We start from the raw sequence: 21,932 nt of genomic DNA, 5'->3' as shown, positions 1-21,932 counted from the left end.
ATTTATGATTGTTGGGCGCTGCGGTTAATTGCGCAATGTTTTTTCAAAAAGAATTAATATTTTTATATTATCTTGGTGCATTGGTGATAAGAAATAAAAATAAAAAATATTAATTTAATATATTTTTAAATAAATAATATTTTAAAAAATAATATTTATCCCTACCATAAACACCCCTTTATCAAACAATAAAAGGAGAGATGATAAATGATTCCAGTTATAAGTCTCATTGAAAAGATTCATTAACAAAGAGAAGAGAATTTAATAATAAATAAATACATGAAAATTAAAAAAAAACTTTTTAGAAAATCATTTTCCATGCAACAACAATATGGGAACTGTGTATAATTTTCCAGTTATCTTGATGCATGGTTTTTTCACTCTACGTTATCTCATTATTTATTTTCTCACACGATTATTCCGAATGAACTGTATAGAATATTTTTTATTCTCAATTTTATTTTTGATAATTTAATTTTACAAAAACTATAAAAATATTTAATTCATCACGACGGGTCAAATTACTAGTTTTTTTCTAAACTAGGCTTCAATGTTTTATGTCTCACAAACTATATGCATAAATATTTCGATGAATTACATCAATCTTTTATAATTATGAAATTACATTATAGCATATTTTAAATCATCTTAATTAAAAAGTTTTAATAAAATCTCACAAGAAGTGTTAATATTTGAATTTTAAATAAAATTAATTTTTTTAAAAAATAACACAAAATTAAATCAATGATCAATATTTTTTATTTACTACACTAAAATAATAAAAAATATTAAAACTAGTTTCCTCAAAATATGCACCAACCTATTCTTTTCACTCTTCTTCATTTTATAAAGATTGTAATTTCGGAACAAGGTAAATTAGATTCAATAATAAAATATTTCTTTTAAGATTATAAATTCAATTTATTTATTAATTAAATTTAATTATGGTAGAGAATAACCGGTTAATCTCTTTCTGATGTACATCAAGAGTTTCATGTATGATTAATTGTAGTGTATGTTATTGTTGCGTGTGAGTGTATGTATATAATTTTACTATCCTTAGGTGTCGTCATCGTCTTTGTGTTTATACCAAAAATGCTTTATTTTTATCCTAATTTGATCGTCAGAAATATACACATGACAACAAACGCTCAGCATCCCCTTCATGGCAACCCCTCCTTCTTAAATTTAAAATTATGCTTTAATGTCTCCAATCAACAACTAACCGAACCCTCACCTATTTAATTTAAAATTATGCTCTAAGGAGGTCACAAATCAACAATTAACCTAATGCTCGAACTAGATTTAATAATGTAAGGCTTGAACTCATATCCAAGTTAGCTCAAATACAACCTTTATTAATCTAGGCATGCTCAAATTATCCAAACTTATCATATGTTAATTTAGATATATAAACTCATCCTAGCTTTCCTCTCATCAAATCAAAAATTTTAATTTTTAATTTTAAGTTTTTTTATTCAGAAAAGATAAAAATAACAAATAAATAGTTTTTTTTCATATTACTTTTAATTATAATTTTTTATGGAAAGATTAAAAAAGAGATTATGGGCTATAAAGATTTAAGTTTATGTTGTTAAATTTAATTTATGATTATTAGAGTTTAAGGTTAAGTGATTGATTTCGAGTGTATTGTTAGAAATAATAATTTATGAGTTAATTTATTTAAATTGATTTGTTATAGGTTAAGAATTTCATTTCAACTTTGTTGCAAAATCTCGATAGAATGGTTTTGAGGTTGAAGATGGTGAAATTTTATTTGGTCATTGATTTATAAAAATTATAGTTTAGTCCCTAAACTTTGAAAAATTATAATTTGACCTCAAACATATTTTGAAATTCTAGAAGTGCTATTATGAAGTTAAAGATGATGAATGCCAGTTTGAGAATTGATTTGGAATATTTTCAGTTTGGTATCTTAATTTTAGAAACTTACATTTTAGTTCCCTAAACTTTTAAAAAAATTACAGTTCGGTCCCTGGTTCATTTCTGGAAAGATTGAGGGTTTTTTATGGGTAAAATTTCAGTATGGTTATGTATTTACAGTTTGGTCCTCCAATTTTGGTAAAATTACATTTTGGTTTCTGTTTTGGAAAATTATCGTTTTAATTCCTAAACTTAGGAGACTAAACCTGATTTTCTTTTATGCATTAGAATATTTTATTTGTGTTCTTTTTGTGTTTTTTTTTTAGTATATCTCGTATATTGCTGTAGGTTTTCCTAACAATTTTTAATAAAATGTTCAAGTGTTTCATCCGATATTCTTTTTAATTCTATTTTTTCTAGGTGAGTGGAATAATCATTAATATGCATGTAATATTAATAAATATGTATGTTGATTATATGATGAGTACGACTAGTTAATTCTTGAATATTTATATATGTCGATTTATTTTTCAAGTATTTATCTATTCTTGAATTTATACTTGCAATTGATTGAACTAAATCTATTTGATATGATATACATTGCTTTGATAATTATGCAAATATCTATTATATTTTGATTTAGGAATTGTCAATAACTTTATGCTAATAAAGAGTAGTTAGTCTATGTGCACATAGTATTCTATATACCTAGCTGATGAGAGGGGCGCTAGCCTGCGACAACTGATTATCCTACAGTGGTCACCTTCAAGTGCTATCTAATCTCTAACATATATTCTCCTACTTTATGATAATATACTTTTTGTGTATGTGTGTGTGTCAAGATAAATTAATTTATAAATTATTAATATTTAAAATGTATATTAAATATTATTCCCTCACTGAATTGGTTGAACTCACTCTTTATTTTTAATATTATTTTAAGTTCTTAATTTCTGTTAATATGTGGACTTTGTTGAGTGTTCCTGTTTCTTCAGTTTTGGTTGATATATCTTACTTATTTCACAAGGTTTTTATTTTAGTTTTGATTCAATGTTTTAGACGTTCAACTATTACTTTATTTTAACTAAGCTTAGATTTTGACAATGTAATGAGTATTAAGAATTATTGCTTTTGCTTTAATTACTGATGAGAAGTTTTCAACTGTTATTTGGTTTTATTAATCTTGAAAAATATAATATTTTTAAAAATTATGAAATTTGTATTTTTAAATAATTTATTTTTTTAATATGTTTATTCTAGGCTTAATTTAAATGAGATGTTGTTTCTATACCGTTGCTACATTACTAGTCATGGACTGAGATTCGGATACAGACGAATAACAATAGCATTGACAAGCAACATGGAGGCTACCTCGCTTAGGAAGATGAATCTCTCCATAAAATCTTTCATGCGTAAAAATAAAAAGAAAAAATCTCCAAAAGTCCTAAGCATCCAAGCCTACTAACGAAGACATATTCAAGAGGCATAACCAAATAAGAAGAAATTAATCTTTTGATCTATTTTAGTCTTGATAGAACACAGCACTAGTAATCAGAATCCTCCATCTGACTAGAAATTGTAATATCGTCTCTTAAGTTCATACTCGATCGCTGAACTAATCGCACCAATGCTTGGACTACCTCTGACATAGGTGGCCGAAATTCAGGCTCCGCCTAGTAATACCAAAAGTGCAACGCAAAATATTACTTCTCAAAATATTACTTCTCTTTGAAGAGTTCACCAACCTTTTGAATTTGTGATAAAAAGAGAAAGGAAATCTATCCTGCACTAACATTTCCTTGGCATGGAGGGAAAACGAAGCCGGTTCTTACCTGTGCACAGAGGGCAATGATATCAGCGAATCGAGATACTGACTTCGGAGGGTATAGCCCACGCAATGCAGGGTCAACCATTTTTTCCAATGAATCAATGTCATGCAGTTGCGGGGTGGACCATCGGACCAAACATTGTTCTGATTTGGGTCTCGAACTGTAAGGAAGTAAAGAAATATGACAGCTTAACTAGTTATGATATAGAGATTACATTGATTAACAACACTAGCAAATGGTGAATAAAAAGATTGCAGCAGTAGTGTCACCATACCTGTCTAAAGGCTTCCGGCAAGTCAATAGCTCCAGCATCACCACTCCAAAGCTGTAAACATCACTCTTCATTGTGTAAGCTGGAGGTTCAGTGCACTCTGGCGCATTGTATCCTACACCAAGGTTTTGGCTTGTCCGCTGAAAAGGAGAAAAATTATAATGATCAACATGGATTATGTTAATTTTATGCGCCGTTGAAATCACATTTCCAAACTATGCTCGCGGTAAGGAGATCTTTTTATGTCTCAAGAATTACTAACATGATGAAAGTTTTCCAGCCCGTAGTCGCAAAGACATGGGTTGAGTTCATTGTCAAGCAAAATATTTGATGACTTGATGTTCTTGTGGATGAAGGATGGAGAACAAACTTCATGGAGGTACCTGATGTGAAAATGTACTTACTTCGTTAGAGAAAAGAAGGGAAGGAAACAGCTATGGGGAATCATTCTGCAGGTGGGAGTACATCTGCTCCCTTACTCTTACAATCTAAGCATTTAGCCAATATCCATTTCAGGTAATCGAGTTGCATCAGCATGTGTTTGTATTAACTTACTCAACAGCGCGGGCCGTGCCCAAAGCTATTCTAACTCTGGTATTCCACGTTAGTGGTTTACTGTAGTCATCTGCTACATGCAGGAAACCATGAAGTGATCCATTCCTGAAATAGTCATATATCAACATGTTATGCCCTTGTTCTGCACAATAACCAACAAGCTCAGCAATGTTCGGATGGTGAACTTTTGAGATGCTTGTGACAATTTCTGAAAAATCCTCTGGCTTTGCACCTTGAAGAAGTGATAAATCAATCGTTTTGACAGCTAAAACCTGACAAGCAAAAAGTAAATTATGTTTCAAGAATGCAAAATCCAAACTTCTCGTTGCAAATTGTGTTTGATTCTGTGTAAATCCAGTGACAATTACCACATAAAATATGAAATGACTAAGCATACCTTCCCATCAGGATATTTTGCCCTGTAGACGCGACCAAGGGAACCCTCACCAATAAGTCGGCCTGGTGCAAAATTTCCAGTAGCACTCTGCAAATCTGTCAATGAAAAAGCTACGGCACGAACAGAGGTGTTTCTTCCTGGATTTAGACAGCTTGCAAACTGGTTGTCATTTATAGACTGAGAAAAATTGGAAGGTGGAGGCTTGCAGCTCATGGAAGCAGCTTTTTTGAAAGTTCTTATATCAATCGGACCAGATGAATTGAGTGACTCAGTTTCTGTCACCAGTAAATCATATTGTTAATTTCACACCAACAATGCCATCAGAATGCACAGTTGGCACGAGACATCATTAAACAGTGACATTATGGTGTGAGCAGAAAGTGTATGAAAGTTGTCAACCATAAAATAATGCTGGAAGTCGGTCAAATAAATACCTTTAAACTCTTTCTTTATGGAAGCAATCGTGTGATTGGATAGTTCTTGTGATGAAAGGGGAGTAAATGTTCTATGCCGGCTACCTTTCTCCTCGTCAAGAAAATTTGAAGATGGAGAGGACCTTTTTCTTGAAAATAGTAATAGGAGAAGTACAAGAACAACCAGTGAAGCCAATACTATTAAAGCTATAGCGAGTCCACTCATGCCCTTCTTTCCACCTCCCTTTTCATGGGCTGGACTAGATTTACCACGAGGAGCATGGCCAGATGACCACGAATTCCCCCCGGTTCTTCAGAAAATAGAATCACAAAGTCAGCGAAGCATTTTCTTACATCCTCAAAAAAGTAAATAAATAAATAAATAAAATTGCGGATTTAGATTGCGCTTACTCCAGATTATCAATGCCCTCCAGCGAATCAGGGACCCAGCCAGTGAACTCGTTGTCCTCAACATTCCTGCCGGTGTAACAGTGGATTCAGGTTAGTGAGTCCTTTTGTGATGTTTTGAAAATTAGTAGTAAAGGGCAACTAAGTTATTGGTAGCTTAAAAAAAAGTAATTATAATTAAATGAGGGGTATTGTAATAATTGAATAATAATTGATAAATATAAATAGAAAGAAAATAAAACAAAAAAACAAAAGAGAAAGCTGTGTTTTTTTGAGAGCAAATGTAAGAGAGGGAGAAGGAAAAAGAAGAAGAGAAAGAAAAGAAGAGAAAGGGAAGAGATTGAGAAGAAATAACTTTAAAGGTAAGATTTAGGTTGTTAAATGTATAAATGTGTTGTTTGAAATTTAAATTTATATTTTGATAAATATTAGGGTTTTAAAAATTTATGTTTTGGGTTAATTGATGAATTAATTTGAATGTTATAGGGTTGATTGTTGTGGGTAATTGATTAATTAGTTGATTTTGAGAGATTGTTGGTAAAGATGATGATGTTGAGTTATGATTTGTGTAAATTGTGAATTTTGAGTTGGAATTCTGGAAAGAACAGTAGGTAATCTGTGAACAATTCTGGATTTGAGGTTAAAGATGATGAAAATTCAATTTGGTCCCTCAATTTATGGAAATTACAATTTAGTCCCTAAACTTTGGAAAAATTATAATTTGACCCCTAATGGTATTTTGAGATTCTAGACAGTGTTATTATGAGGTTAAGGATGATGAATCTCAGTTTGATAATTGATTTGGAATATTTTTAGTTTGGTCCCTAAATTTTAGGAATTTACATTTTAGTCCCTAAAACTTTATAAAAATTACTTTTAGGTCCCTAGTTCGTTCTGGACAGAATGAAGGATGGTTTATGGGTGAAATTTCAGTATGGTTATATATTTACAGTTTGGTCCAGTTTTGGTAAAATTACATTTTGGTCCCTATTTGGATAATTATCGTTTTAGTCCCTAAACCTAGGAGAGTAAACCTAGTTTTATTTTATGCATTGAGATATTTTGTTTGAGTTGTTTTTGAGTATATTTCATATATTGTTGTAGGTTCTCCTAACGATCCTCAATAGGATTTTCGGTCTTTCGTATGACGTTCCTTTAGTTCTATATTTTCCGGGTGAATGGGATAATCTTTAATATGCATATAATATAAGTAAATATGTATGTTGATTATATGATGAGTACGATTAGTTAATCTCTTGAATATTTATATTTATATATCTTGCTTTGTTTTCCGAGTACTCATCTATTTTTGAAATTTGCACTCGCATTTTATCGAGTTAAATTCTATTTGATATGATATACATTTCTTTGATGATTCTGTAAATATCTATTATGTCTTGATATAGGACTTGTCAGTAACTCCATGCTAACAGAGAGTAGTTAGTTTATATGCACATAATATTCTGTATACCTAGCTGATGAGAGAAGCATCAGCCTGTGGCGACTGATCATCCCACAGTGGTCACCTTCGGGTGTCATCTGGTCACCCTCGGGTGTCATCTGATCTCTGACATGTATTCCACTACGTTATGATAATATGTTCAGTATGTATATGTATATGTATATCATTCTACTATGTTATGATAATATATTTAGTATATATATGTATATGTATATCAAGATAAATCATCTGGCAAATTATTAATATGAAAATATCTAAAATGTATATTAAATATTATTTCCTTACTGAGTTGGTTGAACTCACCCCTCATTCTTAATATTATTTCAGGTTCTTAGTTTCTGATAGTAGTTGGACTTTGTTGAGTGTTTCTACTTCTTCAGTTTTGGGTCGGTATGCCTTGCTTATTGTTCAAGGTTGTTTTGATTCGATGTCTTAGACGCTCCACTATTACTCTGTTTTAATTAAGTTTGGATTTTGACAATGTAATGAGTATTATGAATTATTATTTTTATTTTAATTACTTATGAAGAGTTTTAAACTATTCTTTGATTTCATCAGCTTTGAGTAATATACTATTTCTGAAGATTATGAAATGTTGCGTATTTTTGAATATCTTGTTCTTTTGATATGTCTGTTTTGAGGCTTAGTGTAAGTGGGGTGTCTTTTCGACACTACTCCTGCGTTGCCGGTCATGGACCCGGAATTCGGGTCGTGACACCTTTACTCTCCACTAACATCAACTACTGTATTTAAGTTTCATCATTCTTATACATGAATCAAGTGAAGTGCAAAGTGAACGCTACTCACATATGCTGTATCCAACTATCAAATTAATGCAGTGATTGAGGACTTCTGAATTTTGTACAATTATCAATATTTCTCACCTAAACTCAAGAACTAGAGCTGTTTAATTGAACTGTGCAGAAGGTAACTTACAAATCTTTAAGGGGGAGTGCGGCGAGGACATCTAAGGTACCAGTGAATTTATTGTCTTGCAAATGCCTGTACAAAGGCAAACAATCACAACAAGAAACTAAAAGCACATTAATGAAGAATTTATAACTTCTTACAGTGTGCTGAGGCTTTTGAGTGCAGAAAAACTTTGAGGCAGATTCCCAGAGATCGAGTTGTGGGATAGATCCCTGTCATTCATCTCCATGAGTGTGGACCATAAATTCAACAAGAGAAAGAGTCACAACCTTTTGATTTCGGTTAGTAGTACTTACATTGTTTTGAGTTTAGTGAGTTTTTGAAACATATCACTCAGCTGTCCATTGATTTTATTATGATTAAGATTTCTGGAGGAAGCATCGAACAATGAGTATTCATTCTGAACAACTGGAAGGTTTGGTAACAAAAGGCAGACCAAGTTTACTTACAGGTATTGAAGTTTAGTCATCTGTGAAATTGAGTAGGGCACATTTCCAGTGAAGCCATTATTAGAAAGATCTCTGCATATTAAACCTTACAAGATTAATATCAAACACATTGTATTCAATCTTTCCAGTAAAAAAGTGAGCTAGGTTAAATAAAAAAGGCTTGTTTTATCCTGCTCCAGATAAATTTGTTGGTATATTCAATATTAATAAAAGAAAATGTCAGGAGACTTACAAGTTAACTGTATTGGGAGGAAGCTGGTATGGTATATCATTATTGAGGTTGTTTTTGCTCACGTCACTGTACTATCACAAATAATACAAAAAGCATTGAGGTTATGTTCCTTCATCAGAAAAAAGTAGTGTAAGAAGTGCTGTGATTTAGAAGCTGGGCCTCACAAGTAGGTGACAGATTTCAAGTTTGATAGCTGGTAACCCAGTGATCCAGTAAGTCCGAGTCCAGATAACTTTCTGCAAAATTTTGACAAATAGAAGGCAGCATTCAGAAATTTCAGGGTTATTCCTGCTAAATTTATGAAATGTAAGATCTGTTCACTGGATATACTTAGATAAGCAAATCTAACTACATTTGAGTCACAGATGAGCCTGAGCATTGGATCCCTTCCCATGAGTCTCCACAAGGGTCTCCACCTCTTGATTTCCATCCACTCAGTTTTGAAGGAGAATTTAAGCTTGTAAACATCACATTCAAAGCCGAAACTGCAATCACAATACTGGAAACATCAGAATCTTTAAATACAACTACATATGACAGTAACTTATTATTTTCTAATCATATAGATACTCAGCAAATTATGATTATGTGATTGAAAATCATAAAAGAAGGGTTCAGAGTTTTAATGCTGTCCTCAAATATTTGAAGCTTTTAAGCCTACTTGTATCCAGTTTTGGTCCAAACTTATGGCTAAAACAACCAGTTCTTCAGTGGAGCACAAGGGATCCAATAACCAGATTGAAATACTTCTAAAGAAAAGCTTCTATTTTCTATAACTTAAACCCCTCGGTTCGCATTCCATTACAGGTTCCGCTTTAAACCTAGACCATTGGACTATTGGAGGTGAAAATTGAGCTTATGGTTTTCTTCTATTATTTATTTAGCCTCAAAAAGGGTTCAACTTGATTCAAACATTACAACTGTATATTGAAATGAGATTTTCAGCATAGTTATTTTCATATTGAATGTGTTTATCTAGATATACATGAAGTAGTTGTAAATATGCCTTGACAGATCCAATCTATGAAAGCTAAGAACACCCCATCAGAAGTTATTTGCATTTAGAGAGAATAGCTTTCACTATCAATTGATTAAACAAAAATGGTTATGGTATTGATAAAGGCAATGTAGATCATAGATCACCCTTGAATGGTGTTAAATAAATCAAATTACATTCTCTCCTGAGGTTAAACATGCACAGAAATTTCAACCTCTGATCAACCTTAAGAGCCGACATATATAAGTTATCTGTGAAAGGAACCTTACAAAATGTTTATATAGTTCCTAAACACCATCACCTCATTCAACTATGGTAATTACCATGAGAATCAAAACAAAATGTCAAGTAAAATCAATTAGAATTTCAGTGCATCCACAAATGGTGTACGGTACATACCATCATCAGAATCAGTCTTTGAATGGACAAAAGTGGTCAGAATTCCAAGAGAGACAATCAAGAACCCTACAAGACTATCGTGCATTGTCCTAAACCAAAACATAAACCAATATTTAAGCAGAAGAAAAGAGTGATGTGCTTATAAAAGCAACAAGATATTCAAGCTATCAAGGGGATGGCGATGAATAATGACGTTTCAGAATTCAGCCAAGAACAACAAGTTCCTGGCCTTCTAGGAGCAACAAGGGAATGGGAGTTTTCTCCTGTTCTTTGTTTATTATTTCTTCGGCTGTGGAAGCTTGAGGAATTTTCTTTATTGAAAAGAAAGAAGGAAAAGAAAAGTTGGCTATTTTTGAAGGAAGAGGGCTAAAAAAGTGAGTGGCATTTTTGCAGAGAAAAAAGGAGAGCGAATGATCAGGAGAAATGAGAGTCTGTCACTGTTTTCCAGCCTCTCAAGTTATTGCCGAGTGGTAAAGCCTTCTATTACAGTCTTCCTTCCTTTTATTAGCCGTTTTTCTCCAAGCCTTTTTCATAATCCATGGGGTTTTTCTTTTTTTTTTTTCCTTCTACAATAGTTACGTATCCTTGTATTTTACGGATGGTCAAAGGTATCTTCAAGCCAATTTGCTCATACATTACAATTATTTATATGAGAAATTTTATGGTATTTGAAAGTAAATAATCACATCTTCTTAGTTATTATCTATAATTTTTTATTTTTTATTTTTTTTTAAAAAGAAGAATCTTATATGGTGATATTGTAATTTCTGAACTCCCTGAGAGTTCTACATAACATGGCAAAGCATAATTCTCCATTCCATTCGTATCAATATAATCTATTTCATTCATTTCAATATATTCTAACTGAAAGGGTGGCAATAATTATACAGGAGTAAATTAATGAAAATTGAGGAAAGATGTCTGGAATATGGAAAATCACTAGGAGAGAATGTCTCCAGTCAATAAATACTCCACAATTTGGTAATTGCCATATCAAGCTTTGTTATGATCTTTTTATATGATTCGTACCCTTTTCAAGCTTGCTTTTTGTGTCCTTAATTCAGTGATGGCAGCCTTGAATTGAATTTTAGGTCAAAAGTCAAAACAAATTAGGGCAAATAAAGAACCAAAAACGATCTCCTATATTATCTTTCGTAATTTATAATGTGATTAATAATACAGTGAAAGTGTTTTTTAAAAGTATATTAAAATAACATTTCTTTAAATTTTTTTGTCAGCAAAATAACAACTTAGAAAACACTTTCAAAGGCAGGAGCAACTGCAGTGACAATCGAGCACAGCCCAGCAACTTCGTCACGGCTAATCTTGATGCTGCAAATCTCGAGTCTTCAAGAGGATACAAGATTGAGAGCTCTCAACATTTAAGCTTTCCAAACTTTTTGGTGTTGGCTCAATCTTCGCACCTTGGTGTTGGCTCCTGACTTCCTGAAGATGGCTTGATAATTATATTAGTGGAAAATGGTAATAAGAATAATTAAGTCACAATTTTTCTATACACTTAGTATTCAATGAACCAAACTACAACTGATGAGAAAGAAATTCAGCTCACTCCTACACGGACTAAATATGCACTCTCCTTAAGATGCATAAATGTCAGATTCCATGCTCTAGTTAACAGAATATGCGGTAACAAGCTTTATGAGGTCCACCACCATTACTCTTGGTCATACAATGTCATCATGTACATCATCTTTCCCTTTCTTGGCCTGACGAGGCATCATGTTTTCTCAGCTTTGTCAGGATATATGCCATGGCAACTTTAGCACCAAGGCTAGAGTGCCCACGGGACAGGAAGATTACACCCCCTAGAAGAAGCAGACCATTTGCGACAATTTTTTTAGATGGCCTTCTCAGGAATTTCTTCTCTTCGGCTTCACCAGTATCTAGTCCCTGTGCGGCAATCAATGTTGAAGTTGCCTGAGTATCCACAACAGTGTTCAATGTTTCTAGTTCAGGTGGAACCTATGCCACAAGAGAAACCACAAATTTGATGATCTCAAAATAATGAAGCAAGTAATGTTTTCTTTTTCAGTAATTTTGGCAGTTTAATCACCTACCCAAGTTTTTAGAAACTGAGTCATTTACACTACATATTTTGAATATTATGTGTAATGTTCTTAAGGAAACCTTGAATTCACCAGTATTTTTTTGATAGGCTGTGCTAATTCAGAAATATTTTCTTTAACAACATCGGTATTTCAAGATGGTGGTGCTCACCTTCTGGATAAGAGTCACTGCAGTAACAGCTGGACCTGTCCAAGGATGACTCATCAGAGAGTATTTGCGTAGTGCATCATTCATCTTGCATACATAGCTCCATATGCCCCTTGAGAAAGCCAACTTTGCCATCTCCAAATTCAAACCAGCATCTTCTTGGTGAAACATTGTGATCTGACAAGCGTTTCTACCAGGGACTGTAAAAGAAAGTGATTGAAATTACAAAATAATCAATAAACAAGTAAACTACTTCCATTTAGGAAGAGTTAAAAGAATAGGTAAATAGACAATCCAAAAAATAAACTGTTTTCATATAAGAAGAACTAAGAGATCAGGCAAATTGAAAATCATGGACATAGTCTCCAAACATAGACCAGATGATGAAAAGTACCAAACCAAAACAAAAGTGATCAATATCTTGCATGAAGAAACCTTCAGTAGCACCAAAGGATGTTCCATTTCTAACTATATGAATAATAATACAAACTCCAGAAGGAAACATGATATAAATCAAACTGAGTCTGAGCTAAATACTTCATGCTGGAAAGAAACATGCAAGCTCTCTAAAATACTAAATTCCAAACAAATATGAAAATAAAAGGCCGAAAATTAGTGTCAATAAAGCTCATTATGAGATGTTTCATTCCTTGTTTGTTTGTTTTTTATGTTCGTCTACACTGCAATGTCAGAGAGATGATTTGTAGAAAATACTGAATTCCAAATAAATATGAAACTTAAGAGCTATATAATGTAAAAAAAAGTTCAATATCACAACGAGACACATCATGCTCTTTTTTTGTTTGTCTGACCATTTTGCAATGACAAAAAATCACTGCAAAAAGCCAGGTCAGGAACTTACCTTTACTGATTCTCCAACCAGATCTAAAGAACTTCACTCGTACAAACCTCCTCTGTCTTACAGCTAAAGGGTATTCGCATTCCTAGACATGATCATCAACATCAAAATATAAATTAAGAATTAACCATCGAGATGATAAATTCATGACAGCAAGTCCATGGAGGTAAATCACCTTGTAAAATGCAGCAACTAACTAATGCTTTCAAACTGATTGCAGTTGATTATTACCTTAATAAAGCAATAGAACGATTTATCTTTTCCTTCCCACAATCTCCATGCTAAAACATATTCCCTTGGCGTCAAGAGAGGAAATTTCTTAATTGTGCAACCAATTTCAGTTCCATTAGTTCTATCCACCTGCAGCTGCTCATGTTCAACCACGGTCTTATCCCACTGCTTTCTGTATTCATTGTCCATGTAAAAGTCCCTTAGCACCTCCATGGTGCAATTTTCAAACACCGTCAAGCTCAAGTACTTTATAGGAGCATCCTGCAAATATGCAACAAGAAAACACCACGTTACATTAATTCACTCTAATAGCACTCTCCAGTCTCCACCAATAATAACCGATCCCAGTACAAAAGATAAATCAATTGGTCAAGCCCCGCCTTTGTACCATAAGTAATGAACTCATAAAACACATTAAAAATTAAACTCTGAAATGAACGTAATTAATATATTCAACCAACCAAAAGGAGAAAACTTTTAGCAAATTGAAAACAGTACAACATTAGTAGTAGAAGGCAACTAACCTTAGGTTTGAAACATTTGGCAGTATATGCTAGAAGATTGTTTCTCTTATTTGTAACGTTTTCCCATTTCTCATTCTCAATTAGCTTCTCATCCAAATTCTCAATCAAAAACTTCAAGTCAGCTACTGAAACAATCTCTGAAACCCTGCATAAGCAGCAGAAAATAACAGAACTTGCATGTCAGTGACAAAAATCCACCCAAGATTGAAACTTTGATTCAATTAAACCAACCCCTATTCAACACAAACACCAAATCAATAACAAAAATGAAAAATAACCAAAAAGAAAGCATCCACGTAGAAGAAAAGGAGAAAATAATTATTTTCTCTTAAAAAACAGGGACTGGATCGAATAAGAAAAGCTATGCACCTGGAATTAGAGGAGGCAATATCAGTAGCAGAAGCAGCTGGAGAAGAAGAAGAAACGCTATGTCGCCTAGAAGAAGAAGAGAAGAATCTGAGCAGTCTTGTGGAGAAGTTGTAAAGGATAATGCAAAGAAGAACAAAGAGAATAGCACATCCATAACAAAAATTCAGTCTTTCATTTTGGAACCAAAAATCCATTGAAGATTTTAAAGAAGAATAGAGTGATGATCCATTGAAACCAAAGAAACCCATCTTTCTTTAGCAATTCTAAGTAAAACCCATAATTTCTTTTGGCTGATAGAAGAAAACAAAGGATGGAAGATCGGTCGGTCATTAACGAAGTTCACAGCTTTGCTTCTTTGATTTCCCTGACTTTTCTGTCACGACATTTTTTTATCTCTCTCTCTCTCTTTATTTTTTTAAGTAAATTATTCTTTAGTCCCTGTTGTTTGAATTAAATTATGACTTAATCCTTTATATTTAAGAACCTATAACTTAATCCCTTTACTTGCTAAGTGTTAGGCTTTTCTCTAATGTATCACCATGTGGGTTTTTCTCTAAGAATTTAAATCATGAAATGACAACGTTTTGGATTAAGGAAAAACCAAATAGTGTCCAAACAAGACAATGGTTAGCAAGATTCTAGGGGCTAAGCTATACATTTTAAACATTGAAGGACTAAGGAACACTTTACTCTCTTTTCTTATTTTCCTTCCTCCTAGTGGCTGTTAGTTGTTACTACAATTTTCTTGGTTGGGAAAATTAAGATAATCACAAAAGTTATGAGTAGGACAATTTTAGTTTGTTATTGTTAATGTATGTATCCATTGATTATTTGATTTCTAACATTGCCCCTTACCACGTTGAGATTCTGTCTGATTTTGGACGATCCACAAAAGTTTGTATATTTATAGTACAATTTTGTGTGCATGTTGATGAAAATATTTGGTTCTGGTTAAAATATTGAGAAAAAGGGCATTGTACTTAATTTTAGTGGAGAATCTTAAAGGACGTGTCATGTCTGGATCACTTGAATATCCACCCAATCCAATCCCTTCTTAGAATAATGCCAAATTATTTTACTGGTAGAAAGATGCCACTCTCAAGTTCATGGATAAGAGGATATGCATAAGCTACAAGATCATGCATAGACTCAGCATTGGCAATTATTTCCATCCTCCTATTGTTAATAGCAATTTATTGGTGAAAAGCCTCAGGGGATACTGCAGACAGCAACCATTCACTCCCCATCTTGTTCTCACTTTTCTGCACCAAACCAGTCATAGCGATGAAAATGACATGGCATGAATAATTACCGCAAGTTTAAGGATATAGTCAATAATTTTTTTTTTCAATGGCACTAAATAAAAGGTTTTGCATAAATCTCTTTCTCTTGGATCACGCTTTCAGTTCATCAGCTTGTCAGATTTACTATACTGCCTTCAAGATGATCAGTCCCTCTTAGAAATTGAATAGTGCACTTATCTTGTCTCTTAAAGAAGAGAGTTACACACTAGACGAGGTTCTAAAGTGATTTTGCTTTGCTTGAAAACAAGGTAAGCAGCAAGTTCCTTGTCATCAGCCACACTGCACATGCTGTGCACCTAAGAGTTAGAATCATCAGTTCGTAGGTGACTTTTTTGTGATTCATTCTATTCGTCTTCCTTCCACTAATACAAACTATCATTTGTTCCACGTTGGGTACTTGGTGCCAAGTGCTGACAGAATCCGACAACTTTGCTGTGTGACATCATTGTCATGATTCTTTCACAAATTGATGAATAACATGAAATAAATGAATTCGTAGCTCATTATGGAGAAACAGTAGAATCAATGAGGTTCTTCCTTCAACATCTTTTGCTATATTTCCCTTATTTGCAAATGCAAGAACTCAACCAGTGTCTCCACATAACTATTCTCACCCAAACTGCAACATTAGGACCAGGAAAACAAAAGGAACACTGACTACGACACTCAAAAAACCATGTATTATACATGTAGCACATCTGCCCCGCAAAACTCATTAGCCCTTCATCCAGTTATGGATGTGCTCCAATCAATTCTGAGATATAACTCTCTACCTTCACAAGATAATGGAGAACTAGAAGATAGAATTAAAGTTCATGTCACATACACTACCAGGCACTGCCAAATCTTGCAGTATTTGTTTCTTCCTAACTGGTCTGTGAGGTGGAGACAGTTGTGATACCATCTTCCAATTTAACTCTAGTTCCCACAGAACCATCAGTGCCAGAACTAGCTCGATCAGTAACAATGCCTTCTTTGCTAGACTCATCCAAGCAGATAACTTGAGCAAAACTCTTTGACATCTGCTTGATAATATCAGTTGGCAAGGTAACTGCATTTCTGTGCTCACTTTCTCCGACTACACCAACAGCCAGCAGGCTGGCTTGCTGTCTGGCCTTCCTATCTTGCATGGCTTTCTGTCGATCCTCGTAAAAATCAAAATCATCTAAGATAGATGTATCAGTTTCATAATTCTTAAAGATGATCAACATCTCAACACCCTGCTCCAATTTCACCTGCAATAAATCAAACTTTATATTAGGTACAAGAGAGCTGAGAAAATACATGTTTCGAAATTTCTATTTATAAAAGTGTGAAAAGAAACCAAATAATTTCCCAGAAAAGAAATAGCCCCATTATCATTAAAATTTTAAGCTTACATATAGCCAGTGACATCACATGAACTGCAACTGAGTCAGAATAAACTAACTACCTAGACTCTCCTGGAATTGGAATTTCAAGGACCAACAAACCACTTGTAATTTCTTGTTGTGGACCAAAAATACCTAAAGCACTAAGAAATTTTTGATGTTCCAAATGAATTCCTACCTCCTGCGTGTCTCGACTGTTAGTGACAGGCTTGTTGTCATTATTTTCCAAAACAATGTGACGAAACTGGCTGTTCGGGACATCTTTAATAATGTGCCATTTGACAGGGAACTGCCCACTCCACTTGTCCTGCTGCCAGTAATCCACACTCTTGTCAAAGTCAACAGGTCCAACCATTTCAGCCACCCCACAGAATTGAGCACTAGCATTCACCTGCATATAAGAGTAACAGATAGTACATAAGCAAGAAAAAAGAAATGAGAAGTTCAGAGGCAATAATAAAGATTTAGCATTCACCTGCTATAAGATTAAAAAAAAAATAGAAGAATATAAAGGGACCATAGAAATTAACAAAGAATTAGAAGTTCAAGAGGCAGATATGTTGCAGGAGCTTTGGTTTCCCTCCAATATTGGATAGGAGTAAATACAGCACTAAGACATTGATGCATTTAAAAGAAATGTAAACATCACCAAAATCTCTAGTTCAGTGATATATATCAAGTTCTTTCTTTGTGGCCCAAGGCAGTGGTCTGGCTTCCAAGTTACTAATCTTTGAACACTGAAGAATCAGGTATTTACCGAAAATAAGAGAAACACAGGACAAGGATCTTGCTTGTCCTTAGCTTCATGATAGGCAGTATCCAATTTTCTATTCCCATTTGGAGTGCTGGCCCAAACACCATATTTGATGCTCTTGTGAACATTATCTTCACTGTATGACTTGATGATGAAGAACTTAGCATCCTTGTATTCAGTCACAAAATCTGATTGGTTGTATGACTCATCATGGATCTTGGCAGATGGTTTGCTATGTTTCTTATCATCAACAGAAGGACCATGATCAGCTGTATTTTGAGCCTTAGACTTTGAGGCCCTTGGTCCTCTGTTTTGCTCGCTAAGAATATCAAGACTACCGTTGCAGCCACATAAGGAAATACTGCTTCTTCCTCGCAATCTGCTGTTTTCAAGGGAGAGCCAGCCCCGGCTGTTTGTCCCCAAACTAGAAATTGATGCATTTCCAAAACCAGATCCCTGATTGTAACCACTCTGCAGATAGGCTCTTTTGTAGGAGTTTGAACCTGATTCGAGGCCATAAAATGATCTTTGTTGATGAGATGCCTGCAACAAAAAACTTGTCAGCTAGCTTTAATACTAAAAGCCATAATCTGCCTCGTCAATTGTTATGACGATCCCTGGTGCTCATCATAACATGCTAACCAGTAACAAAAAATGCACACTATTTGTACATTAAAAATGTTTGCAACCATAGCCAAAATTTATGGCAGAGCAAATGTAAGCTAGGGATGTTATTAGGCCTCTTATACCATGTTTTGGATATGGGTAGAAAAGAAGGATAAGGTTAGTAAAAACCATGTAATAAATTCTTAAAAACATCAGCTGGCCTTCTATCTTTACAAGGAAAAAAGCAAGAGCCTTCAAACAATCATTTAGTCATTTATTGGCAAATAATAAAATAAGGTCTTTTGCATGATTGGTTTGCTAGGGCTACAGAAATCTTGCATAAATCATCATTTAAAGTTATGATAAAATTTCCGAATACTAAGCTTATAAAATTGATTTCGGACAAAACAATCTGCGCCATTAATTACAGTAACATCTTGTAATGAGAAAAGCTAAGTGGCATCATGTATTATCTACAGAATATTTAAAAAAAAGGTAAGAAAACAAACCATTCCAACATTCTGCCCAAATGACCCAAGCATGCCAATAGGCTGTGGAGAAACTGCAGGTGAAAAGGGGGACAAGGGCCTATTTCTATCAGAGGGTTTTGACCAAGCTGACCAAAGGCCTCCAGATCTCAATCCATCAAACCCATGCTGCAGATCATGGAAATCATGTTTTCCTGGAAAACTGCCTCCACTAATTGATCCCACAGGAGGATAACTAGGCCTTGGGCCAAAAAGCATGTTATCACCTTGTTGGTCGATGCTTGCCAATGTGTTGAACTCTGGTTGTGAAATGGGTGATGGTGAGGTAATATATGACATATTAGGAGGACCTAGATGCTGGTAATAAGGCGGCCCAGAAAATGGAAATTGCTGAGGGGAGTACAAGTGTGCATCACCACCGACAGAAGGTAAAGGAGTGGTGACTGGAGAATAAGGTCCATAGGGCATTTGCGGACTATATCCATATCCAGCATGAAATACAAGAGAGGGATTATCATTGTAGACACCCTAAATAAGATTAAAAAAAAAAGGGTCAAGGAATAATAGAAAATGTGATCTAAGTAAGAAAATGATGCAATGAAGGGGGTGCTTACAGGTGACCCAATTTCTAACCCTTCAGCATTTATGTATGGAGGATATTCATCCCATTCACCAGTCGCATTGTCATAACCTGATTGACAACATGAATAAAATGGCCCCTTAATTAATTTACCTAAGATATCAAGAATCAGAAACTAAAACAAAAAAATATTGCAGTTACATGCATTTGACGTCTAAACATTAATGCTTAGCGTCATCTGTGTGACATCAATGATCAGTGTGATCAGTGACCGTCAAGTTCAGGGCCCTAAAAAGGACTGTGAGACTAACCCCTGTAGTAGAACGCCTGTGCCTGAGGGGCATAAATATTAGGTCGATAGACAGCACGATCTCCAGGAGAACCAAAAGCTTCAGATTGACCTGTGTTATCCCTTGGATGACCTAAAGGAGCTGTATCCTGAGAGGAATTAGGAGAAACTGACATCTCATTTTTTGCTGATAGAGTCTGAAAAGAAGTTACAAATAAGGCTTATTTTAAACTTGTGAGTATGGAAAGAAAAAAAAAAGTTATGAGGATTGAAGTTTATGTATAACTACCCGCTCCTCCATGTTATCTGATTCAGCAGGTTTCTCTTCTGCATCCATGATCAGTATGCTCAGTGACTAAGTAGAGTCTTAGAAACACAGGCACTACAAATTTATTGACCAATCAAAGCTAAAATTGGAGATACGAAAACTTGAAGCTATGAATATGTGCGCACAAATCCACACATTCACACCTATGCACATATGGCAAATATAAGACCGTGAATACTTAAAAAATAATAATAAATAAATAAAAACCAGTAAGATCTATTCGATACAAGAATTAAACAGGCTACCGCCATACACAATACAAAACAATGAACAACCACTCATTAGTAACCACATTCTATACACTATAACCATTATTTGATCAGTCAAAGATATCAGCTTGAGAACAATAAGTTAGCTCATAAAAACAGACATCACCTCGAATTCTCAAGCATATCAAACATTTTTCTTTTCATGCCACTAGCTCATAATTCCAGAAAGCAACCATGTCATCAATTAAGCTTCCTGAACCTCCCTTCACAATACTTCACTGAATAATTAGCTATACATGACAAGCAAAACGGAGAAGTTGCAATAATTAAGGTCACCTCACACAACCCAGATCTCAGATCTCAAAATGAAACACCCAGCACAGCCCAGATCAAAGCAATTTAATACCTCATACATGTTTACAATATCTCAGCGTCCAAAAATACAAGGATCCTCCAAAAACTAAAGAAAGAAAAAGAAAGATTGACTTTTTATATTCAAACGAACATGACCAAACAATCCACGAGCCAATTCATCCTATAAATGACTTAATCTCCATCAAATCAAAACACCCCAACAACAAAAAGGAGACTTTGAATTAAAAACAAAAAGGAAAAAGATAAAAACTGTATACAATTATGATGAAGATAAGAAGTGGGGCAGGTAGAGAAGTACCAGAGGGACGATCTGGATCAGGTTGTGATAGTGATTGGGTTGCCGCCATATGAATGAATCAGAGGAAGATCTATTCAGAAATGGCACCAGAATCTAAGTCAAAATACCCAAAAAGTATATATCCTTTTCCCAACATAGTTATATAGAGGGAGTGAACAATTTTAAAATTAAAAATAAATAAGTCTAGTGGAGTAGAACTCCATCAATATTTTAAAAAACATATTAAAATATTATTATTATTATTATTATTTTATTATTTTAATGTTAAAAATATTATTTTAATATATTTTTAATTGAAAAATATTTTTTATAAAAATATTATATTAATATATTACGAAATACACATCTAGTTTATTCAATTAAATTTTATTTTTGATTTTATAAATTTATAATTAGTTGAGTTTAACTAGTTTAGCCAAAATTAAACCTAGAATAAATAATAAACAAGTATAAAAAAAAATTCTTCAACTCTCGTATCTTATCTTTCACTGATTTGAAAAAATAAGAAAGGAAATTTTATTATTTTAATATATTTTTTAATTAAAAAAAATTATGTGAAAATATAATATATTATATTACTAAATGCACATATAATTCAAGTCTAGTTTAGTTTTGATTATGGTTTAGAAATCTAACCACATTGGTTTAACCAAAACTAAACTTATAATACATAGTAAAAAAATATATTAATAAATATATTTTTAATTTAAATTTATTTATGTAAAAGTAGTAGGACTTGTATCACTTAACCTACACATAATTTGATTCGGTTTAGCTTTGATTTTAGTTGCAGAAATCCAAAACTTATTGACCCGAATTGATTTAACCAAAACTAAACCTAGGATAAAATACTAAGCAAATATAAAAATAAATAAAAACTTATTAAA

General features: G+C 33.6%; 3 protein-coding genes and 1 long non-coding RNA gene across 6 annotated transcripts; 1 reads left to right on the top strand and 3 right to left on the bottom strand.

Annotated features, from left to right (window-relative positions):
• Positions 1-3,170: 3,170 nt before the first annotated feature.
• LOC105116146 (protein STRUBBELIG-RECEPTOR FAMILY 5-like) lies at positions 3,171-10,540 on the bottom strand. The gene is made up of 16 exons (XM_011013354.1): positions 10,227-10,540; positions 9,183-9,315; positions 8,995-9,066; positions 8,831-8,896; positions 8,599-8,670; positions 8,446-8,517; positions 8,290-8,361; positions 8,156-8,221; positions 5,761-5,826; positions 5,371-5,660; positions 4,937-5,211; positions 4,540-4,811; positions 4,247-4,367; positions 3,988-4,124; positions 3,717-3,873; positions 3,171-3,557 (listed from the first exon to the last, which is right to left on the bottom strand). The coding sequence occupies exons 1-16, from the start codon at positions 10,327-10,329 to the stop codon at positions 3,429-3,431; spliced, it is 2,103 nt and encodes a 700-aa protein (XP_011011656.1). The 5' UTR covers positions 10,330-10,540; the 3' UTR covers positions 3,171-3,428.
• Positions 6,620-7,829, top strand: LOC105116145 (uncharacterized). Its single transcript, XR_840474.1, has 2 exons — positions 6,620-6,931; positions 7,547-7,829. It is a non-coding gene; the product is annotated as an uncharacterized LOC105116145 (long non-coding RNA).
• Positions 10,541-11,492: 952 nt separating the features above from the next.
• LOC105116144 (uncharacterized) lies at positions 11,493-14,841 on the bottom strand. 2 transcript variants are annotated; one of them, XM_011013353.1, is made up of 6 exons: positions 14,445-14,841; positions 14,076-14,220; positions 13,552-13,812; positions 13,324-13,405; positions 12,465-12,661; positions 11,493-12,137 (listed from the first exon to the last, which is right to left on the bottom strand). In XM_011013353.1, the coding sequence occupies exons 1-6, from the start codon at positions 14,690-14,692 to the stop codon at positions 11,934-11,936; spliced, it is 1,137 nt and encodes a 378-aa protein (XP_011011655.1). In that variant the 5' UTR covers positions 14,693-14,841; the 3' UTR covers positions 11,493-11,933. The 2 variants fall into 2 exon arrangements, with proteins under 2 accessions (XP_011011655.1, XP_011011654.1); XM_011013352.1 differs by having other exon boundaries at positions 11,500-12,209; positions 14,445-14,840.
• Positions 14,842-16,251: 1,410 nt separating this feature from the next.
• Positions 16,252-21,223, bottom strand: LOC105116142 (uncharacterized). Of its 2 annotated transcripts, none has more exons than XM_011013350.1 (8): positions 21,046-21,223; positions 20,125-20,162; positions 19,858-20,032; positions 19,581-19,657; positions 18,988-19,494; positions 17,876-18,415; positions 17,297-17,509; positions 16,252-16,983 (listed from the first exon to the last, which is right to left on the bottom strand). In XM_011013350.1, the coding sequence occupies exons 1-8, from the start codon at positions 21,092-21,094 to the stop codon at positions 16,615-16,617; spliced, it is 1,968 nt and encodes a 655-aa protein (XP_011011652.1). In that variant the 5' UTR covers positions 21,095-21,223; the 3' UTR covers positions 16,252-16,614. The 2 variants fall into 2 exon arrangements, with proteins under 2 accessions (XP_011011652.1, XP_011011653.1); XM_011013351.1 differs by having other exon boundaries at positions 19,858-19,984.
• Positions 21,224-21,932: the final 709 nt, after the last annotated feature.

The sequence above is a fragment of the Populus euphratica genome, unplaced genomic scaffold (assembly GCF_000495115.2).
Source record: "Populus euphratica unplaced genomic scaffold, PopEup_1.0 scaffold865.1, whole genome shotgun sequence".
Lineage (NCBI taxonomy): Eukaryota > Viridiplantae > Streptophyta > Magnoliopsida > Malpighiales > Salicaceae > Populus > Populus euphratica.
Note: the sequence above shows the minus strand (reverse complement) of the source record. Positions and strands in the feature narration are given on the sequence as shown.